The sequence below is a fragment of the Somniosus microcephalus genome, chromosome 33 (assembly GCF_052327205.1).
Source record: "Somniosus microcephalus isolate GS21.2 chromosome 33, FLI_Smic_1.0, whole genome shotgun sequence".
Lineage (NCBI taxonomy): Eukaryota > Metazoa > Chordata > Chondrichthyes > Squaliformes > Somniosidae > Somniosus > Somniosus microcephalus.
The window spans coordinates 34,301,609-34,324,108 of record NC_141019.1 but is presented as its reverse complement, the minus strand read 5'-3'; the positions used below and the strand labels follow the sequence as shown (position 1 = coordinate 34,324,108).

Here is a 22,500-nt window from a genome sequence, read left to right as displayed (position 1 = left end):
AAACTTCTTTACCCAGAGAGTGGTGAGAATGTGGACCTCGCTACCACAGGGAGTGTTTGAGGCGAATAGCGGATATGTATTTAAGGGGAAGCTGGATAAACACACGAGGGAGAGAGGAATAGAAGGATATGGTGATGAGGTGAGATGGAGTAGGGGTGGGAGGAGGCTCGTGTGGAGCATAAACACCGGCACGGAGTAGATGGGCTGAATGGCCCGTTAATCCTATGTATCCAGGACCGCGTGCAGCCGGCTGGAGAGTTCGGCTGCGGCGGTGCAGCTCCTGCAGGCGAAAAGCCAAGGCGATTGACGCTGCTGGGTTAGGCCGTCAGTCGAAGGTGACAAGATGGTAGCGGGTACCCCGGGTAATATGGACCTGTTATCTGCTCCCCAACCCCACCCACCCCCTACCCTAACCCCAACAAGAGCTGAGGCCTTCACGGTGGGACAGGAGAAGAGGCTAGGGGCCAGGAAACCAGTTGCCAGTCCCACCGGCCAAAGAGTCTGTGTCTGGTTTTTGCTGCTCTCACATTAGCTGAAGCCGTACGTCAGCCTGATGTCACAGAGGGAATCTCGGCAAACAACACAAGGCGCTGGTTCCTCGGACTGGGGCCCTTGAAGATGGGGAGGGTGAGCAGGACTGGTGCCGGGACAGTCCGTGCCGAGGGCAGAGGCTTCCCCGGGCCTTGCGCCAGGCTGGGAGGCGGTGTCCAGTGAAGAGAGAGCCTGGGTGGGGGCTAGTCAGCCGGGGGCAGCCGACCAGAGCCAGGCCCACCGCTGTCGATCGCTTGACTGTGAGTATTGGGCTCGCTCGATCTGGGCCCGGGGGTTGGTTGTAAGAGAGGAATTCCGCAAAATGTCGATGGAGGACTTTCTCTTTAATCCTCTCCCGGCGGTTTGACTCTGTGAAGCGGCAGAGCGAGTTTCCTTTCGTCAGAAGGTTGTGGGTTCGAGCCCCATAATCCCAGAACGACACTCCACCCACCCCCAGCGCCAGTGCTGAGGCAGCGCCGCAGTGTCGGAGGGGCAGTACTGAGGGAGCGCTGCACTGTCGGAGGGGCGGTACTGAGGGAGCGCCGCACTGTCGGAGGGGCAGCACTGAGGCAGCGCCGCAGTGTCGGAGGGGCGGTACTGAGGGAGCGCCGCACTGTCGGAGGGGCGGTACTGAGGGAGCGCCGCACTGTCGGAGGGGCAGTGCTGAGGGAGCGCCGCACTGTCGGAGGGACAGTACTGAGGGAGCGCCGCACTGTCGGAGGGGCGGTACTGAGGGAGCGCCGCACTGTCGGAGGGGCAGTGCTGAGGGAGGGCAGTGCTGAGGGAGCGCCGCACTGTCGGAGGGGCAGTACTGAGGGAGCGCCGCACTGTCGGAGGGGCAGTACTGAGGGAGCGCCGCACTGTCGGAGGGGCGGTAGTGAGGGAGCGCCGCACTGTCGGAGAAGCAGTACTGAGGGAGCGCCGCACTGTCAGAGGAGCAGCACTGAGGGAGCGACAGCCGAGATTACGGGGCTCGAGTCTCTGGAGTGGGGGGAGCGTTAAAACCGGCACACGGACGGGTCGGAATCTGCGAGGGTGAAAACGTCTTTTTATTTATTTTTTGACGCATGTGTGTGTGTTCGCAGGCTCGCTCGGGGAAGTAAAGATGGCGGCCCGGGCCGGAGCAGCGCAGGGCGAAGTCCTCGTCCCCCTGGCCACTTGGGACGCACTCAGCGCCGACCCGCGCCTGCAGGAGTTCAAGAGGAAGCACGGGGTGTCGCTGCGGCTGCAGGAGGGCCAGCGCCTGCGCGACCAGCGCTCCATCCGGCTGGACCTCGGCGCCCACGCCCTGTGGCACAGCTTGGCGCAGGTCCGGGACGACTTCCTCCGCCTCTGCAACACGGTGGGGCAGGGGGCGAGGGCGGGCGAGGCACGGCCCACTGACCGAGCCGGAACCCGAGCCTCGCCGGCGGCGGCACAGGACCCCTGCCCCATCTGCCTGGGCGAGGTGGAAGAGCGCAAGACCCTCGAGCACTGCCGTCACGCCTTCTGCCGCTCCTGCATCGAGGAGGCCTTCAGGACCAGGCCGGCCTGCCCCATCTGCGGCCAGATCTATGGCGTCGTCGTCGGCAACCAGCCGCTCAACGGCTCGATGGCGGTCACCAAGGATACGACCCTTCACCTGCCCGGCTATGAGAAGTCCGGAACCATCGTGATCACCTACTCCATCCCAAGTGGAATGCAAGGCGTAAGACTCTGCTTTTTTTTAAAAACTATTTATACTAATAGCATTTCTATAGACCACCGGACGTCTCAAAGCCCTTCACAGCCAATGAAGTACTTTTTTTGAAGTGTAGTCACTGTTGTAATGAATATTGGCCCCGGGGAGAACTCCTCCCCTCCGACAGCGCGGCGCTCCCTCTGTACCGCCCCTCCGACAGCGCGGCGCTCCCTCTGTACCGCCCCTCCGACAGTGCGGCGCTCCCTCAGTACTGCCCCTCCGACAGCGCGGCGCTCCCTCTACCGCCCCTCCGACAGCGCGGCGCTCCCTCTGTACCGCCCCTCCGACAGTGCGGCGCTCCCTCAGTACTGCCCCTCCGACAGTGCGGCGCTCCCTCAGTACTGCCCCTCCGACAGTGCGGTGCTCCCTCAGTACTGCCCCTCCGACAGTGCGACGCTCCCTCAGTACCGCCCCTCCAGTACTGCCCCTCCGACAGTGTGGCGCTCCCTCAGTACTGCCCCTCCGACAGTGCGGTGCTCCCTCAGTACTGCCCCTCCGACAGTGCGACGCTCCCTCAGTACCGCCCCTCCAGTACTGCCCCTCCGACAGTGTGGCGCTCCCTCAGTACTGCCCCTCCGACAGTGCGAAGCTCCCTCAGTACCGCCCCTCCAGTACTGCCCCTCCGACAGTGTGGCGCTCCCTCAGTACTGCCCCTCCGACAGTGCGACGCTCCCTCAGTACCGCCCCTCCAGTACCGCCCCTCCGACAGTGTGGCGCTCCCTCAGTACTGCATCTCCGACAGTGCGGCGCTCCCTCAGTACCGCCCCTCCGACAGTGCGGCGCTCCCTCAGTACCGCCCCTCCGACAGTGCGGCACTCCCTCAGTACCGCCCCTCCGACAGTGCGGCGCTCCCTCAGTACTGCCCCTCCGACAGTGCGGCGCTCCCTCAGTACTGCACTGGAGTGTCAGCCTAGTTTTATGTGCCCAATTCCCTGGAGTGGGACTTGAACCCACAACCATTCTGACCCAGGGGCTGAGTGTGCGACCCACTGAGCCGCAGCTGACACTCGATGTTGTATATGTGGACTATCGGAAGGCTTTCGACCAAAGGGCCACACAGGAGGCTTGTTAAGTAGACGTAAGTCCGTGGAATTAGAGGGCAAGCGGCTCAGTGACCAGAAGCCAAGGGTGGTGGTGGTGGACGGATGATTTTCAGGCTGGGAGGTGGTTTGCAGTGGTGCTCCCCAAGGGTCAGTTTGCATAGAATAGAACCATAGAACAGTTACAGCACAGAAGGCGGCCATTCGGCCCGTTGAGCCCGTGCCGGTTCTCTGCAAGAGCACTTCAGCTAGTCCCACTCCCCCGCCCTTTCCCCGTAGCCCTGCAAATTCTTTCTTTCCTTCAGGTACTTATCCAACCCCCTTTTGAAAGCCGCGATTGAGTCTGCCTCCACCACCCTCTCAGCCAGCGCATTCCAGATCACAACCACTCGCTCCGTAAAAACATTTTTCCTCATGTCGCCTTTGGTTCTTCTGCCAATCACCTTAAATCTGTGTCCTCTGGTTCTCGACCCTTCCGCCAATGGGGACAGTTTCCCTCTATCTACTCTGTCCAGACCCCTCATGATTTTGAACATAACATAATAAATAGGAGCAGGAGTCGGCCATTCGGCCCCTCCAGCCTGCTCCGCCATTCAATAAGATCATGGCTGATCATCGACCTCCGCTCCCCATATCCCTTGATTCCCTTAATATTCAAAAATCGATCGATTGCAGCACGGTGGCATAGTGGTTAGCACTGTTGCCTCACAGCGCCAGGGACCCAGGTTCAAATCCGGCCTCGGGCGACTGTCTGTGTGGAGTTTGCACATTCTCCCCGTGTTTGCGTGGGTTTTCTCCGGGTGCTCCGGTTTCCTCCCACAGTCCAAAGATGTGCGGGTTAGGTTGATTGGCCATGATAAAAATTGGCCCTTAGTGTTAGGGGGGATTAAATACGTGGGGTTACGGGGAGAGGGCTTGGGTGGGATGGCTGTCGGTGTAGGGACCGGGTGCTAGGGTTTGGATGATCAGCCATGATCTCGTTGAATGGTGGAGCAGGCTCGAAGGGCCGAATGGCCTACTCCTATCTTCTATGTTTCTATGTTTGAATATACTCAACGACTGAGCCTCCACAGCCCTCTGGGGCAGAGAATTCCAAAGATTCATCACCCTCTGAGTGAAGAAATTCCTCCTCATCTCAGTCCTAAATGGCCGACCCCTTATCCTGAGACTGTGACCCCTGGTTCTAGACTCTCCAGCCAGGGGGGAAACAGCCTCAGCATCTACCCTGTCAATCCCCCTCAGAATCTTGTATGTTTCAATCAGATCACCTCTTATTCTTCTAAACTCCTTAGAGCAGAGAAGGCTGAGGGGGGACCTGATTGAGGTGTGCAAAATTATGAGGGGCATAGATAGGGTAGATAGAAAGGAACTTTTCTCCTTAGTAGAGGGGTCAATAACAAGGGGGCATAGTTTCAAGGTAAGGGGCAGGAGGTTTAGAGGGGATTTGAGGAAAAACTTTTTCACCCAGAGGGTGGTTGGAGTCTGGAACTCACTGCCTGAAAGGGTGGTAGAGGCAGGAACCCTCACAACATTCAAGAAACATTTAGATGAGCACTTGAAACGCCACAGCAGACAAGGCTAGGGATCAAGTGCTGGAAAATGGGGTTAGAATAGACGGGGCTTGATGGCCGGCGCAGACACGACGGGCCGAAGGGCCTCTTTCTGTGCTGTATGACTCTACGACTAAATCTCCTCTCAATCTTCTCTGCTCTAAGGAGCACAACCCCAGCTTCTCCAGTCTATCCACGCAACTGAAGTCCCTCATCCCCTGGTACCATTCTGGTCAATCTTTTCTGCACCCTCTCTAAGGCCTTCACATCCTTCCTAAAGTGCGGTGCCCAGAATTGGACACAATACTCCAGTTGAGGCTGAACCAGTGTTTTGTAAAGGTTCATCATAATTTTCTGTTACTCTTTGCAAATTTTTATAAATGACCTTGACTCGGGTGTAGTGAGCGGCATTATACAGTTTGCAGGTGATACGAAACTTGGCAGCATAGTAGACAGTGATGAGGATTAGTTGTAGACTTCAGGATGACATAGACACGATGGTGACATGGGCAGAAATGGGGCAGATGCAGTTCAATGCGGAGCAGTGTGAAGTAATGCAGTTTGGGAGGACTAATAATCTCCAACAAGTGACAGTCTAACCATCGCCCCTTGACATTCAATGGCATTACCATCGCCGAATCCCCCACCATCAACATCCTGGGGGTCACCATTGACCAGAAACTTAACTGGACCAGCCACATAAATACTGTGGCTACAAGAGCAGGTGAGAGGCTGGGTATTCTGCGGCGAGTGTCTCACCTCCTGACTCCCCAAAGCCTTTCCACCATCTACAAGGCACAAGTCAAGGAGTGTGATGGAATACTCTCCACTTGCCTGGATGAGCGCAGCTCCGACAACACTCAAGAAGCTCAACACCATCCAGGACAAAGCAGCCCGCTTGATTGGCACCCCATCCAACACATTAAAACATTCACTCCCTCCACCACCGTGGCTGCAGTGTGCACCATCTACAAGATGCACTGCAGCAACTCGCCAAGGCTTCTTCGGCAGCACCTCCCAAACCCGCGACCTCTTCCGCCTGGAAGGACAAGGGCAGCAGGCGCACGGGAACACCACCACCTCCAAGTTCCATCTCCGAGTCACACACCATCCTGACTTGGAAATATATCGGCCGTTCCTTCATCGTCGCTGGGTCAAAATCCTGGAACTCCCTCCCCAACAGCACTGGGAGCACCTTCACCACACGGGACTGCAGCGGTTCAAGAAGGCGGCTCGCCACCACCTTCTCAAGGGGCGACCAGGGACGGGCAATAAATGCTGGTCTTGCCAGCGACGCCCACATCCCATGAATGAATTTTTAAAAAATACGGATAGAGAGTACACTATAAATGGTCCGGCTTTGGAAAATGGAGATCAGCAGAGAGACCTTGGTGTCCAGATAGACACATCCTTAAAGTTGATAAGGTGGTTAAAAAAGCACAAGAGTGACTTGGGTTTATCAACAGAGAAATGGAATATAAAAACAAGGAGATCATACTACAACTTTATCAATCACTGGTTAGGCCTCAGCCGGAGTATTGTGGACAATTCTGGGCACCGCACTTCAGGGAGGATGTCCGGGCCTTAGAAAGGGTGCAGAGGGGGTTTACACCAGGAGGTGACCAGGGAATTGAGGGGGGCTTCAGTTATGAGGTGAGGTTGGAGAAGTTGGGACTGTTCTAAGAGAGAAACTATATTTCCGCTGGTCGGGGAGTCTAGGACTCGGGGACATAGTCTAAACATAGAAACATGGAAGATAGGAGCAGGAGTCGGCCATTCGGCCCCTCGAACCCGCTCTGCCATTCAGTGAGATCATGGCTGATCATCCAAATTCAGTACCCGGTCCCTGCCTTCTCCCCATATCCCTTGATCCCCTTAGCCTTAAGAAATATATCCAACTCCTTCTTGAATATATTTAATGAATTGGCCTCCACCGCCCTCTGTGGCAGAGAATTCCACAGGTTCACCACTCTCTGGGTGAAGAAATTCCTCCTCATTTCAGTCCTAAATGGCTTACCCCTTATCCTTAGACTATGACCCCTGGTTCTGGACTCCCCCGCCATCGGGAACATCCTTCCTGCATGTAGTCTGTCTAGTCCTGTTAGAATTTTATAGGTTTCGATGAGATCCCCTCTCATTCTTCTAAACTCCAGTGAGTATAAGCCCAATCGACCCAATCTCTCCTCATACGTCATTCCTGCCATCCCAGGTATCAGCCTGGTGAATCTTCGCTGCACTCCTTCCATGGCAAGAACATCCTTCCTCAGATAAGGCGACCAAAACTGCACACAATACTCAAGGTGCGGTCTCACCAAGGCCCTGTACAACTGTAGCAGGACATCCTTGTTCTTGTACTCAAACCCTCTCGCTACAAAGGCCAACATACCATTTGCCTTCTTAACCGCCTGCTGCACCTGCATGCTTACCTTCAGCGACTGGTGCACAAGGACACCCAGGTCTCTTAAATTAGAACCAAGCCTATCAGGAGTGAAGTTAGGAAACACTTCGACACACAAAGGGTGGTAGAAGTTTGGAACTCTCTTCTGCAAATGGCAATTGATGCTGGGGGGGGTGATATACCTATCAATTCGTCCAATAAAAGGCGACGAGTTAGGAACGTAACTAAAGGTTTTTATTGACTAAATAACAGAGCCCACCCTCGTGGGTGATCGGGTCCAACAAGGAGGAATACCAGCCAGTCGACTACCTTTATACCTGGGCAGGTAGGTGGAGCCATGGGCGGAGTCGGAGGTGGTCAGCCCAGGTATAACAGCGCGACAAGAGGCGACCTCGTATCGTGATACAACGGTGATAACAATACAACAGTGATAACTATAGTGTAACGATAAAGTGGTTTACCACAGGGGGTCAATTGTTAATTTTAAATCTGAGATTGATAGATTTCTGTTAACCAAAGGGTATTAAGGGATACGGGCCAAAGGTGGGTTTTTGGAGTTAGGTCACAGATCAGCCATGATCTCATCGAATGGCGGAAAAGGCTCGAGGGGTTGAATGGCCTCCTCCTGTTCCTAATGTAACAGGCTCGAGGGGGGCTGAATGGCCTCCTCCTGTTCCTAATGTAACAGGCTCGAGGGGGCTGAATGGCCTCCTCCTGTTCCTAATGTAACAGGCTCGAGGGGGGCTGAATGGCCTCCTCCTGTTCCTAATGTAACAGGCTCGAGGGGGCTGAATGGCCTCCTCCTGTTCCTAATGTAACAGGCTCGAGAGGGCTGAATGGCCTCCTCCTGTTCCTAATGTAACAGGCTCGAGAGGGCTGAATGGCCTCCTCCTGTTCCTAATGTAACAGGCTCGAGGGGGCTGAATGGCCTCCTCCTGTTCCTAATGTAACAGGCTCCAGGTGCTGAATGGTCTCCTCCTGTTCCTGTGTAACAGGCTCGAGGGGGCTGAATGGCCTCCTCCTGTTCCTAATGTAACAGGCTCGAGAGGGCTGAATGGCCTCCTCCTGTTCCTAATGTAACAGGCTCGAGGGGGGCTGAATGGCCTCCTCCTGTTCCTAATGTAACAGGCTCGAGGGGGCTGAATGGCCTCCTCCTGTTCCTAATGTAACAGGCTCCAGGGGCTGAATGGCAGCTGGGTGTGGTGCGAGCGGGGGCATTGGGTGTAGGGTCTCCGAACAGGACGGCGGGGGGGGCGCTCCTGCCGTGTGTTAAATCTGCTCTGTCGTTCCAGCCAGAGCACCCTAACCCCGGGCTCCCCTACCAGGGGACGAGTCGGCGAGCCTACCTGCCCGATTGCACGGAAGGGAGGAAGGTCCAGAGCCTGCTGAAGAAGGCCTTCGACCAGCGGCTCATCTTCACCGTGGGCACCTCGAGGACCACCGGCAGAACCAACGTGGTGACGTGGAACGACATCCACCACAAGACCAACCCCTGCGGTGGGCCGGAGATGTGAGTGTCCCATCTCGTCACCAGGGCATGCCCACTCCTCCTCGAGTCTGTGTGTCTGTGTGTGAGAGTCTCTGTCTGTGTGCGCGACTGTGTGTGCACGTCTGTGTGAGAGTCTGTCTGTATGTGAGTCTGTGTGTGTGTGAGTGTGTGTGTGAATCTGTGTGTGTGTGAGTCTGTGTCTGTCTGAGTGTGTGAGTCTGTGTGTGTGTGTGAGTCTCTGTGTGTGCGTGCGTCTGTGCGCGCGTCTGTGTGTCGGGGTAGAGCTCCTGACGACATGGATTGCACCCTCCTTGCGGGTGCAGTAGGGGGCTTGTCAATTGAGCCAGGCATCCGTTGTTCCTAATCTGACCTCCTTTCTCTCTCTCTCTCTCTCTCTCTCTCTCCGCAGTTTTGGGTACCCGGACCCGCTGTACCTCCAGCGGGTCCAGCAGGAGCTGGGGGCGCAGGGGATTACCGCGGACTAGTCGACCTGCCCCGGACTGGCGGACCTGGCCTTGAAGGACTCCAGCCAACAGCAATACCAAGAGCCACCGTTCCGTTTACACCCCAGCCGTCTGGACGTGTCGCCCCCACCCCTCCCCTTCCCCTGAGGATTCGCCTCTACGGCCATCGCGTCTCACGTTGTTCCCCCCTCCCCCTCTCCTCGGGGGGAGGGTTGCGACTCCCCTACGCTAGAAACAGCGGCTTTCCTACGGTTGACATGCACGGGGACAGAGAGTTGCGGACGGGAGCGCCACGATTTTCCCGCAGGAGTGATATCGGCGGGCTCTGAACGAATAGCCGCCTCTCGGCCACCTGAAGATTGACCGTGCCTTCGTACCGGGGAGCTGACTCCTCGCGGATCCCACGCTGCCGGCAACCTTAAAGCCGTCACGTCCGAGGAATTTACTGATCTGGAATTTCCTCCCCTCTCCCCCTCCCATTTTCCGCTACCCCGCTCCCCACTCGCGAGGTGCGATCTCGTGCATCGGGGTCCGAAATCGCGCTGGCCGCAAGAACGTGTTATGTAACGGAATAAGGTGTCGGCTGTGGCTCAGTGGGTAGCACTCACTCCCTCTCTCGCCTCTGAGTCAGAAGGTTGTGGGTCCGAGCCTCCACTCCAGAAACTCGAGCCCCGTAATCCAGGCAGACACTCCCCGGTGCCAGTACTGAGGGAGTGTCGCAGGGGCGGTACTGAGGGAGCGTCGCACTGTCGGAGGGGCGGTACTGAGGGAGCGCCGCATTGTCGGAGGGGCGGTACTGAGGGAGCGCCGCACTGTCGGAGGGGTAGCACTGAGGGAGTGCCGCACCGTCGGAGGGGCGGTACTGAGAGAGCGCCGCACTGTCGCAGGGGCGGTACTGAGGGAGCGCCGCACTGTCGGAGGGGCGGTATTGAGGGAGCGCCGCACTGTCGGAGGGGCGGTACTGAGGGAGCGCCGCACTGTTGGAGGGGCGGTACTGAGGGAGCGCCGCACTGTCGGAGGGGCGGTACTGAGGGAGCGCCGCATTGTCGGAGGGGCGGTACTGAGAGAGCGCCGCACTGTCGGAGGGGTAGCACTGAGGGAGTGCCGCACCGTCGGAGGGGCGGTACTGAGAGAGCGCCGCACTATCGCAGGGGCGGTACTGAGGGAGCGCCGCACTGCCGGAGGGGCGGTACTGAGGGAGTGTCGGAGGGGCGGTACTGACGGAGAGCCACACTGTCGGAGGTGCCATCTTTCGGATGAGACGTTAAACCGAGGCCCCGTCTGCTCTCTCAGGTGGATGTAAAAGGTCCCACAGCCGCTATTTCGAAGAAGAGCAGGGGGGAGTTCTCCCCGGTGTCCTGGGGCCAATATTTATCCCTCAACCAACATCACTAAAACAGATAATCTGATCTTTATCACATTGCTGTTTGTGGGAGCTTGCTGTGCGCAAATTGGCTGCCGCGTTTCCTATATTACAACAAGTGACCACACTTCAAAAAGTAATTCATTGGCTGTGAAAGCGCTTTGGGACGTCCTGAGGTGGGGAAAGGCGCTGGAGAAATGTTTTATTTTTTCCCCTGTTGACCCCTCTGTCCACTGTCTCAATGCTGGTGTCCAGCTGCTTATTTTATGAGGGGCCTTCTGTTAAAATAGTGTCCAGTGCGGTTCTATTCTGGGGGTCGCACCGAGCGGGTTTGAAGCATCGTTTTCGCTCCCAGGTTCTCCAGCGGCAAGCCTTCACACGGGTTATGGGGAGTCCGCGGGGATTCCCGGGGTTCGGGGGGGGTGGGTGGGGGTAGTGTCCGCAGGGGGTTCGCTGGACTACGGCGCGATCTCGTAACCCTTCCCCTCACATGCCAGCTATTCAACCATGGCGTGATACCATCACCGCTCCCAATCCTGCCCTCGTCCTTTGACCCACCCCTCCTGTGCCAGCTATTCGACTACGGTGTGATAACATCCCCGCTCCCAATACTGCCCTCGTCCTTTGACCCAAACCCTTCCCGTGCCAGCTATTCGACTACGGTGTGATAACATCCCCGCTCCCAATACTGCCCTCGTCCTTTGACCCACCCCTCCTGTGCCAGCTATTCGACTACGGTGTGATAACATCCCCGCTCCCAATACTGCCCTCGTCCTTTGACCCAAACCCTTCCCGTGCCAGCTATTCGACCACGGCGTGATACCATCACCGCTCCCAATCCTGCCCTCGTCCTTTGACCCACCCCTCCTGTGCCAGCTATTCGACCACGGTGTGATAACATCCCCGCTCCCAATCCTGCCCTCGTCCTTTGACCCACCCCCCTCCCGTGCCAGCTATTCGACCACGGTGTGATAACATCCCCGCTCCCAATACTGCCCTCGTCCTTTGACCCAAACCCTTCCCGTGCCAGCTATTCGACCATGGCGTGATACCATCCCCGCTCCCAATCCTGCCCTCGTCCTTTGACCCACCCGCCCCTCCCGTGCCAGCTATTCGACCACGGTGTGGTAACATCCCCGCTCCCAATCCTGCCCTCGTCCTTTGACCCACCCGCCCCTCCCGTGCCAGCTATTCGACCACGGTGGGATACCATCACCGCTCCCAATCCTGCCCTCGTCCTTTGACCCACCCACCCACCCATCCCTTGCCAACTATCCGACCACGGTGGGATACCATCACCGCTCCCAATCCTGCCCTCATCCTTTGACCCACCCGCCCCTCCCGTGCCAGCTATTCAACCATGGCAGGATACCATCACCACTCCCAATCCTCTCCTCGTCCTTTGACCCACCCACCAGCGCGCTGCAGCAAGGGATTGCTGAGTAGCAATCGGGGAGAGTGACCTCTCCTGAATTTTCTTGCCCGCCCCATCCCCAAATCCCGTCACAGCGACACAGAGGGAAATAATTATTCCATCTACCGCCCCCCCCCACCCCCACCTACCTGGGTCTGAGATCAGATACTGCTGCATCAACTCTTTTCTAGTCTGGGGGTGCACAGCGCTGTCTGGGGCAGGGGGACGAGGGGGGGTTACAGAGGCAGGAGCCATTGTCGGTTGTAAATTCCCACCCACCCCTCCCCACAGTGCTGGGGGAGTGGGCGTCCTCTTGCACCTGGCCCGAGAATGTCAATCCCCGCGGGTTTTCGGCGGGGCTGTTCGACCGTGGGTGGCATCGCAGCCGAGCCTGATCCCAGGCCTTGCCTGACAGCGATACGATCACGCGCGCGTTCCGGCTGAGAGGGGAGATCGGCGGACAGCGGTCGGGAGTGGGAACGACTGCTGATCGATTACTGCCGCCCCACTACCCGCGCCCCCAACTCCATCTCGGGCACTGCGGCCAGGTGTGGCACACTTTTCCCCCCCCCCCTCCCTATTGGTTCTCCGACTAAGACCGGCTAACTCACCACAGTCTGACTGGGAGACAGTGGTCTTATTCCCGGGCAGGATTATATTAACCCGAGGGGCGGGGGGGGATGACTTAACCAAGTGAAATGAATGGGCTAGCTTGGACACAGATCCCTGGGCACTCCTCCTACACTCAGTGTGCTGAATGCAGTGGTGTCTCGCACTGCTCTGTAAATCTGCAGGAGTCCCTGCCCAGGGTTGTACAGAACCCAGAGGACAGCCTCTTTGCTGATTAAACTGAGAAATTAAGAACATATTTACCTGTGTCTTTTAATATTCAGTGTACGTGAACATCAAAGATGTGTGTGTGTGTGTGTGTGTGTGTGAGAGAGTGTGCATGTCTGTGAGTGTGTGCGAGCCTGTGTTAGCGCACGTGTGTGTGAGTGATGGTGAGTGTTTCTGTGTGTGAGTGTGTGTATCAGAGAGAGAGAGAGAGAGAGAGAGTGTGTGTGTGTCCCATTAATTTCTCCAGTACTTTTTTTTTACTAATACCAGTTTCTTTCAGTTCCTCATTCTCGCTAGACCCTTGGTTCTCCACTATTTCTAGGAAGTATTTTGCGTCGTCTTCCGTGAAGACAGACACAAAGTTTTTGTTTCATTTCTCTGCCATTCCCCATTATAATTTCTGCTGTCTCAGCCTGTGTGGTAAACCACTGTTATTGTATATTGTTACCTCCGGGTGGCGCTGTGTACCAAGGCATGCCTCAGCTGACTCCGCCCACATGACCAGGTATAAAGGTGGGGGTTTCGCCGACTCACTTCCTTCTTGGAACCAGCCACCCACGAGAGGCATGCTCTGTTCTCTAGTTAATAAAAGCCTTTTCATCACCTTCCTGATTCATCGTCTTTTATGGAGTAATTGATAAGCGTATCAATTTTATTAACTAGAAGTAAAATGGCGACACCTGAACAGCAACAACAGCAGGCGTTGCTGCGAGCCCTCAGACCGGCATGCCTGGACCTCGACCCTCAAGCAGCGGGTTCATCAACCAATTTCGAACACTGGCTGAGCTGCTTTGCATCCTTCCTAGGAGCCTCCGCCGTGACATCGGAGGAGAACAAACTAAAAGTTTTGACCGCCCAGGTGAGCCCTCAAGTATATACGCTCATCCGGGACGCTACTACGTACACGGCGGCCCTCGAACTACTAAAAGGGCAATACACGCGCCGAGTGAACACGATTTACGCCAGACACCTCTTGGGATCCCGCAGGCAGCAACCGGGGGAATCGGTAGAGGCATTTTTACGGGCGTTACAGACACTCTGCAGAGACTGCGACTGTAAGGAGGTAATGGCTGCGGGGCACGCGGAGGGACTTACTTGTGATGCCTTCGTCAGGGGCCTCCAGTCCGACTACTCCCGGCAGAGACTGCTCGAAAGCAAGGAGCTCGACCTGAAGATGGCCGTAGCCCTTGCGCTCTCGCTAGATGCGGCCCACCGAAACCTCGAAGCATACTCACGTAACGGCGCCGCGCCATGGCCATCGCGACCGTGGGACATGGGACCGCTGCCCCCGGCACCAACTGCTGCAGCGATGTCCTGAAATCAACTGGGACAGCCGCCCCCGGTAAGAACCGCAGCGATGCCCCGTAACCAGGCCCAAAAATGCTATTTCTGTGGCCAGTTAAAACACCCTAGAGCGCACTGCCCGGCTAAGACCGCTACCTGCTCGGGCTGCGGGAAGAAAGGCCATTACGCCAATGCCTGCAGGGGGAAACCAGCGAACGCCAGCAGCGCCGCGTGCGAACCATGGGGGCAGCCATCTTATCCGCCATTTTGTGCACCTCCGGCCGCATGGCCGCCGCCATTTTATTCGCCGCACTCAACCGCCACTTCGTCTCCGGACTCGACCACCGTCTCGTCGGACGACCATACTGACTCACTAAGCCATACACTGGCCTCCGTTACGCTGGATCAAGCCCTCCCTCATCATCTATCCAGCTCCATGATGGATATCACGGTAAACGGCCGCGCCACCACTTGCCTAATCGACAGCGGGAGCACAGAGAGTTTTATTCACCCAGACACGGTACGTAGCCACTCCCTCACGGTCCTGCCGACGCGCCATCGGATTTCTATGGCGTCCAAGTCCCATTCAATGGACGTCGGCGGCTACTGTGTGGTGACCCTTTCGGTTGGGGGCACAGAATATAAAAATTTTAAACTTCTAGTCCTGCCCCGTCTCTGCGCTGCCGTGCTGCTAGGGTTGGATTTTCAGTGCCACCTTAAAAGTGTCACATTAGCATACGGTGGACCCCTCCCCCCACTCACAGTCTGCAACCAACACCTTTTAAATCGCCCGCCGCAAACCACCTGCAGCCTTTCCACACTAAAAGTCCCCCCCCCTCCCTTGTTCGCTAACCTCACCCACGACTGTAAACCCATCGCTACCAAGAGCAGGCGGTACAGCGCCGGGGACAGAGCTTTCATTAGCTCTGAGGTGGAGCGGCTCTTGAAGGAGGGCATTATCGAAGGGAGCACTAGCCCCTGGCGAGCCCAGGTTGTAGTCGTTAAAACCACTGATAAACGCCGCCTGGTCATTGACTACAGCCAAACCATAAACCGGTACACTCAGCTGGACGCATACCCGCTTCCTCGCATATCTGATATGGTCAACCAGATTGCGCAATACAAAGTATTCTCCACCATTGACCTTAAGTCAGCATACCACCAGCTCCCCATCCGCCATGAGGACCGCCAGTATACTGCCTTCGAGGCGAACGGCCGCCTCTACCACTTCCTTAGGGTTCCCTTCGGCGTCACCAACGGGGTTTCGGTCTTCCAAAGGGAGATGGACCGGATGGTTGACGAGAATGCGCTGCAGGCCACCTTTCCCTATCTGGATAACGTCACCATCTGTGGCCACGACCAGCAGGACCATGACGTTAATCTAGAAAAATTCCTCCGTACGGCCCAACGGCTGAACCTAACGTACAATAAAGAGAAATGTATGTTTCGCACCAAACGCCTCGCCATTCTCGGCTGCGTGGTGGAAAACGGAGTCATCGGGCCCGACCCCGACAGAATGCGCCCCCTAATGGAGCTACCCCTCCCCCACTGCCAAAAAGCACTGAAGAGATGCCTGGGGTTTTTCTCCTACTATGCCCAGTGGGTTCCCCACTATGCAGACAAAGCTAGACCCCTCATCAAATCCACCTCCTTCCCCCTGACACCAGAGGCGTGTGCAGCCTTCACTCTTATCAAGAGCGATATCGCGAAGGCCACAATGCACGCAGTGGATGAGTCGATCCCCTTCCAAGTGGAGAGCGATGCATCCGACTTCGCCCTAGCTGCGACCCTTAACCAGGCGGGCAGACCCGTGGCCTTTTTCTCAAGGACCCTCCAGGGCCCCGAGACCCGACACTCCTCTGTCGAAAAGGAGGCCCAGGCTATTGTGGAAGCGGTGCGTCACTGGAGGCATTACCTGGCCGGAAAACGGTTTACCCTGCTCACTGACCAGCGTTCAGTAGCTTTTATGTTTAATAATAAGCAGAGGGGCAAAATCAAGAACGACAAGATCTTGAGGTGGAGAATCGAACTCTCCACCTACAATTATGATATCTTGTACCGGCCCGGGAAACTAAATGAGCCCCCAGACGCCCTATCACGTGGTACATGCGCCAACGCGCAGGTTGATAGACTGCAGACCCTCCACAATGACCTCTGCCACCCGGGGGTCACCAGGTTCTTCCATTTCATCAAATCCCGTAACCTGCCCTACTCCATCGAGGAGGTCAGGACCATGACCAGGAACTGCCAAATCTGTGCCGAGTGCAAACCGCACTTTTATAGGCCGGACAGAGCAAGCCTGATCAAGGCCACTCGCCCCTTCGAGCGCCTGAGCGTCGATTTTAAAGGGCCCCTCCCCTCCTCTGACCGCAATGTGTACTTCCTCAACATAATTGATGAGTACTCCCGTTTCCCGTTTGCCATCCCTTGCCCAGACATGACCAGTACCACGGTCATCAAATGTCTGAATGACCTCTTCGCCTTGTTCGGGTTCCCTAGCTATATACATAGCGACAGGGGCTCATCTTTCATGAGCGACGAACTTCGGCAGTACCTGCTAGCGAGAGGTATTGCTACGAGCAGAACCACCAGCTACAACCCCCGGGGGAACGGCCAGGTGGAAAGAGAGAACGCGACGGTTTGGAAGGCCGTCCTCTTAGCCTTAAAATCTAAGGGCCTTCCGACCTCTCGCTGGCAGGAGGTCCTCCCTGCGGCGCTCCACTCCATCCGGTCACTGCTTTGTACTGCCACTAATGCCACCCCTCATGAGCAAATGTTCGTTTTCCCCAGGAAGTCCACATCGGGAACCTCGCTACCGGCATGGCTGACTTCTCCTGGGCCCGTCCTACTGCGGAGGCACGTAAGGACCCATAAAACGGACCCCCTGGTCGAGAGGGTGCACCTCCTACACGCCAACCCCCAGTATGCCTGGGTGATATACCCAGACGGGCGGGAGGACACGGTCTCCATACGAGATCTCGCACCCTCGGGTACCCCTGAACTACCACCGTTATCCCCCACCACCCCTCCCAATCCAACCCCTGTAGACGACATGCCGGAGCCCCAGGACCCTTCGTTGACCACCCAGACACCAGATCCGACGTTGGATGCTGCAACACCGCCGCCACCACCACGACGATCAGGACGTCAGACAAGGCCTCCTGATAGACTTAACTACACGAACTTGTAGTACCCTTCACCCCGCCGGACTTAATTTTAAACAAGGGGTGAATGTGGTAAACCACTGTTATTGTATATTGTTACCTCCGGGTGGCGCTGTGTACCAAGGCATGCCTCAGCTGACTCCGCCCACATGACCAGGTATAAAGGTGGGGGTTTCGCCGACTCACTTCCTTCTTGGAACCAGCCACCCACGAGAGGCATGCTCTGTTCTCTAGTTAATAAAAGCCTTTTCATCACTTTCCTGATTCATCGTCTTTTATGGAGTAATTGATAAGCGTATCAGCCTGTAAGGGACCCACATTTACTTTCTCTAATCTTTTCCTTTTTACATACCTATAGAAGTTTTTACAGTCTGTTTTTATGTCTCTCGCTAGTTTATTCTCATATATTCTATTTTCCCTTTATCAATTTCTTGGTCCACCTTTGCTGAATTCTAAAATCCTCCCAATCCTCAGGCTTACGACTCTTCTTGGCAACATTATAAGCCTCTTCCTTTGATCTAATACTGTCTTTAACTTCTCTTGTTAGCCACAGTTGGACCACTTTTCCTATGAGTGTGTTTGTGTGTGAGAGTGAGTGTTTGTGTGGGAGAGTGACCATTAGAACTTAAGAATTAGGAGCAGGAGTCGGCCATTCGGCCCCTCGAGCCCGCTCCGCCATTCAATAAGATCACAGCTGATCATCGACCTCAACTCCACTTTCCCGTCTGATCCCCATATCCCTCGATTTCCCCTAGAGCCCAAAAATCTATCGATCTCAGTCTTGAATATACTCAACGACTGAGCCTCCGCAGCCCTCTGGGGCAGAGAATTCCAAAGATTCACCGCCCTCTGAGTGAAGAAATTCCTCCTCATCTCAGTCCTAAATGGCCGACCCCTTATCCTGAGACTGTGACCCCTGGTTCGAGACACTCCAGCCAGGGGGAAACAACCTCTCAGCATCTACCCTGTCAATCCCCCTCAGAATCTTGTATGTTTCAGTGAGATCACCTCTCATTCTTCTAAACTCGAGAGAGTATCGGCCCATTCTACTCAATCTCTCATCATAGGACAGCCCCCTCATCCCAGGAATCAGTCTAGTGAACCTTCGTTGCACCGCCTCCAAGGCAAGTACATCCTTCCTTAGATAAGGAGATCAAAACTGTGCACAGTACTCCAGGTGTGGTCTCACCAAGGCCCTGTACAATTGTAGCAAGACTTCCTTATTCTTATACTCCAAGTGAATGAGTGAGAGTGTGTGTGTGAGAGAGAGTGAGTGAGTGCGTGTGAGAGTGAATGTGTGTGTGAGAGAGAGTGAGTGAGAGTGCGTGTGAGAGTGAATGTGTGTGTGAGAGTGAGAGTGTGTGTGTGAGAGAGAGTGAGTGAGTGCGTGTGAGAGTGAATGTGTGTGTGAGAGAGAGAGAGAGAGAGAGTGTGTGTGTGAGAGTGAGTGCACATCAGATGAGAAGGGCACTGGATCAGCACTGCCTCTGATGAGCTGGGCTCCTGCCCACAGTGGCCGGTTTCCGGGTAAATGATCTACAGAGCTGGAGATGAACATTCCTGGACCTGCCCGGGTGATAGATTATAATTTACTCAATCACATTTAAATCAACAGTGATTCATGAAAATTACCAGAGTGAGGATAAACACTCACCTTGTGAAAACCCAAAAGTAACTTGGGGAGATGGGGAGGAGAGGGAGAGAAGGCAGACGAGAGAAGGGAAAGTGGAGGAGAGGGAGAGAAGGCAGACAAGAGGAGAGAGAGAAAAGGGAGAGTGGATGAGAGGGGGAGGAGCAGGAGGGGGAGAGGAAGAGGAGGGGGAGAGAAGGCAGACGAGAGGAGAGAGAAGGGAGAGTAGAGGGGAGGAGGAGGATCAGGAGAGGGGGAGGAGGAGGGAGTGCAGGTTTGATTTGACCCCTTTCAGAGGGTGCAGTGCAGTGTCCCTTTGAGAGGGTGCAGTGTCCCTTTGAGAGGGTGCAGTGTCCCTTTAAGGAGCAGTGGTTGGGGTGGTCTGAGGGTGAGGAATTTCCTGGGAGGAGGGAATGCAGGTTTGATTTGAGTCCCTTTAAGAGGGTGCGGTGCAGCGTCCCTTTAAGGGGGGTGCATTGCCCCTTTAAGAGGGTGCAGTGCAGCGTCCCTTTAAGAGGGTGCAGTGTCCCTTTAAGGAGCAATGGTGAGGGGGTCTGAGGGTGAGGAATTTCCTGGGAGGAGGGAGTGCAGGTTTGATTTGAGTCCCTTTAAGAGGGTGCAGTGTCCCTTTAAGAGGGTGCAGTGCAGCGTCCCTTTAAGAGGGTGCAGTGTGCCTGGAGTTTCCCGGGCTGCGGGGGGGGGGGAAGCTGTGAGCTGCTGTGGGAGGGATTTAAAGGGCAGAGGGAGAGCCTGGCATTGCAGAGGATCAGGGACAGAGAGGAGGGACTGGCGGAGTGACAGACAGACAGACAGCGCTTGCTTGCTGCGGAATTGCGGGGCGCTGAGCACCAGCCCTCTCCCTCCCTCTCTGTCGCTGCGCCGATGCGGGAGCGCCGGGTCCCGCCGAAGGAGCGGGCGGTAATGCGGTGTAAGCTGGTGCTGGTGGGGGACGTGCAGTGCGGAAAGACGGCGATGCTGCAAGTTCTGGCGAAGGACTGCTACCCCGAGGTGGGTCTCTCCCCCCTCTCTGTGTGTGTCTCCTCTTCCCCACCTCTCTGTGTGTCTCTCCTTCCCCCCCTCTCTCTGTGTCTCCTCTTCCCCCCCTCTCTGTCTCCTCTTCCCCCCCTCTCTGTCTCCTCTTCCCCCCCTCTCTGTCTCCCCTTCCCCCCCTCTCTGTCTCCTCTTCCCCCCTCTCTGTCTCCTCTTCCCCCCTCTCTGTCTCCTCTTCCCCCCTCTCTGTCTCCTCTTCCCCCCTCTCTGTCTCCTCTTCCCCCCCCCTCTCTGTCTCCCCTTCCCCCCCTCTCTGTCTCCTCTTCCCCCCCTCTCTGTCTCCTCTTCCCCCCCTCTCTGTCTCCTCTTCCCCCCTCTCTGTCTCCTCTTCCCCCCCTCTCTGTCTCCTCTTCCCCCCTCTCTGTCTCCTCTTCCCCCCCTCTCTGTCTCCCCTTCCCCCCCTCTCTGTCTCCTCTTCCCCCCTCTCTGTCTCCTCTTCCCCCCTCTCTGTCTCCTCTTCCCCCCCTCTCTGTCTCCTCTTCCCCCCCTCTCTGTCTCCCTTCCCCCCCTCTCTGTCTCCTCTTCCCCCCTCTCTGTCTCCTCTTCCCCCCTCTCTGTCTCCTCTCCCCCCTCTCTGTCTCCTCTTCCCCCCCCTCTCTGTCTCCTCTTCCCCCCCTCTCTGTCTCCTCTTCCCCCCCTCTCTGTCTCCTCTTCCCCCCCTCTCTGTCTCCTCTTCCCCCCCCTCTCTGTCTCCTCTTCCCCCCCTCTCTGTCTCCTCTTCCCCCCCTCTCTGTCTCCTCTTCCCCCCCTCTCTGTCTCCTCTTCCCCCCCCTCTCTGTCTCCTCTTCCCCCCCTCTCTGTCTCCTCTTCCCCCCCTCTCTGTCTCCTCTTCCCCCCCTCTCTGTCTCCTCTTCCCCCCCCCCTCTCTGTCTCCTCTTCCCCCCCTCTCTGTCTCCTCTTCCCCCCCCCTCTCTGTCCTCCTCTTCCCCCCCCTCTCTGTCTCCTCTTCCCCCCCCCTCTCTGTCTCCTCTTCCCCCCCTCTCTGTCTCCTCTTCCCCCCCCTCTCTGTCTCCTCTTCCCCCCCCTCCTCTGTCTCCTCTTCCCCCCCCTCTCTGTCTCCTCTTCCCCCCCCCTCTCTGTCTCCTCTTCCCCCCCCTCTCTGTCTCCTCTTCCCCCCCCTCTCTGTCTCCTCTTCCCCCCCCTCTCTGTCTCCTCTTCCCCCCCCTCTCTGTCTCCTCTTCCCCCCCCCTCTCTGTCTCCTCTTCCCCCCCCTCTCTGTCTCCTCTTCCCCCCCCTCTCTCTCCTCTTCCCCCCCTCTCTGTCTCCTCTTCTCCCCCCCCTCTCTGTCTCCTCTTCCCCCCCTCTCTCTCTCCTCTTCCCCCCCCTCTCTCTCTCCTCTTCCCCCCTCTCTCTCTCCTCTTCCCCCCTCTCTCTCTCCTCTCCCCCTCTCTCTCTCCTCTTCTCCCCTCTCTCCTCTCCTCTTCCCCCCCTCTCTCTCCTCTTCCCCCCCTCTCTCTCCTCTCCCCCCTCTCTCTCTCCCTCTTCCCCCCCCTCTCTCCTCTCTTCCCCCCCTCTCTCCTCTTCCCCCCCTCTCTCTCCTCTTCCCCCCTCTCTCTCTCCCCTCTTCCCCCCCCCTCTCTCTCTCCTCTTCCCCCCTCTCTCTCTCCTCTTCCCCCTCTCTCTCTCTCCTCTTCCCCCCCCCACTCTCTCTCTCCTCTTCCCCCCCCTCTCTCTCTCCTCTTCCCCCCCTCTCTCTCTCCTTCCCCCCTCTCTCTCTCTCTCCTCTTCCCCCTCTCTCTCTCCTCTTCCCCCCCTCTCTCTCCTCTTCCCCCCCCCTCTCTCTCCTCTTCCCCCCCTCTCTCTCTCCTCCTCTTCTCCCCCCCCCTCTCTCTCTCCTCTTCCCCCCCTCTCTCTCTCCTCTTCCCCCTCTCTCTCTCTCCTCTTCCCCCCTCTCTCTCTCCTCTTCCCCCCCTCTCTCTCTCCTCTTCCCCCCCTCTCTCTCTCCTCTTCCCCCCTCTCTCTCTCCTCTCCCCCCCCCCTCTCTCTCTCCTCTTCCCCCCTCTCTCTCTCCTCTTCCCCCCCTCTCTCTCTCCTCTTCCCCCTCTCTCTCCTCTTCCCCCCTCTCTCCTCTCCCCCTCTCTCTCTCCTCTTCCCCCTCTCTCTCTCCTCTTCCCCCCTCTCTCTCTCCTCTTCCCCCTCTCTCTCTCCTCTTCCCCCCTCTCTCTCTCCTCTTCCCCCCTCTCTCTCTCCTCTTCCCCCCCTCTCTCTCTCCTCTTCCCCCCTCTCTCTCTCCTCTTCCCCCTCTCTCTCTCTCTTCCCCCTCTCTCTCTCCTCTTCCCCCCTCTCTCTCTCCTCTTCCCCCTCTCTCTCTCTCCTCTTCCCCCTCTCTCTCTCTCCTCTTCCCCCTCTCTCTCTCTCCTCTTCCCCCCTCTCTCTCTCTCCTCTTCCCCCCTCTCTCTCTCTCCTCTTCCCCCCTCTCTCTCTCTCCTCTTCCCCCCTCTCTCTCTCTCCTCTTCCCCCCTCTTCTCTCTCCTCTTCCCCCCTCTCTCTCTCCTCTTCCCCCCTCTCTCTCTCCTCTTCCCCCCTCTCTCTCTCCTCTTCCCCCCTCTCTCTCTCCTCTTCCCCC

The 22,500-nt window shown here is 56.9% G+C and overlaps 2 protein-coding genes across 3 annotated transcripts in view; both read left to right on the top strand.

Annotated features, from left to right (window-relative positions):
• Nucleotides 1–12,835, top strand: part of LOC147097143 (E3 ubiquitin-protein ligase DTX3-like) — a 16,380-nt gene extending 3,545 nt beyond the window's left edge. Inside the window, exons 1-4 of one of the 2 annotated variants that reach the window (XM_085973019.1) lie at nucleotides 536–791; nucleotides 1,617–2,218; nucleotides 8,532–8,749; nucleotides 9,138–12,835. In XM_085973019.1, coding sequence (XP_085829145.1) covers nucleotides 1,637–2,218; nucleotides 8,532–8,749; nucleotides 9,138–9,213 — 876 coding nt within the window. In that variant the 5' untranslated portion in view covers nucleotides 536–791; nucleotides 1,617–1,636 and the 3' untranslated portion in view covers nucleotides 9,214–12,835. Of the gene's footprint in view, nucleotides 1–535; nucleotides 792–1,616; nucleotides 2,219–8,531; nucleotides 8,750–9,137 lie in introns of those variants that run through there. The other variant, XM_085973020.1, reaches the window with a different exon arrangement.
• Nucleotides 12,836–19,606: 6,771 nt separating this feature from the next.
• LOC147097142 (putative ATP-dependent RNA helicase DDX23) overlaps nucleotides 19,607–22,500 on the top strand; it is a 37,811-nt gene continuing 34,917 nt past the window's right edge. The window contains 1 exon segment of the mRNA XM_085972532.1: nucleotides 19,607–19,892. Coding sequence (XP_085828658.1) covers nucleotides 19,767–19,892 — 126 coding nt within the window. The 5' untranslated portion in view covers nucleotides 19,607–19,766.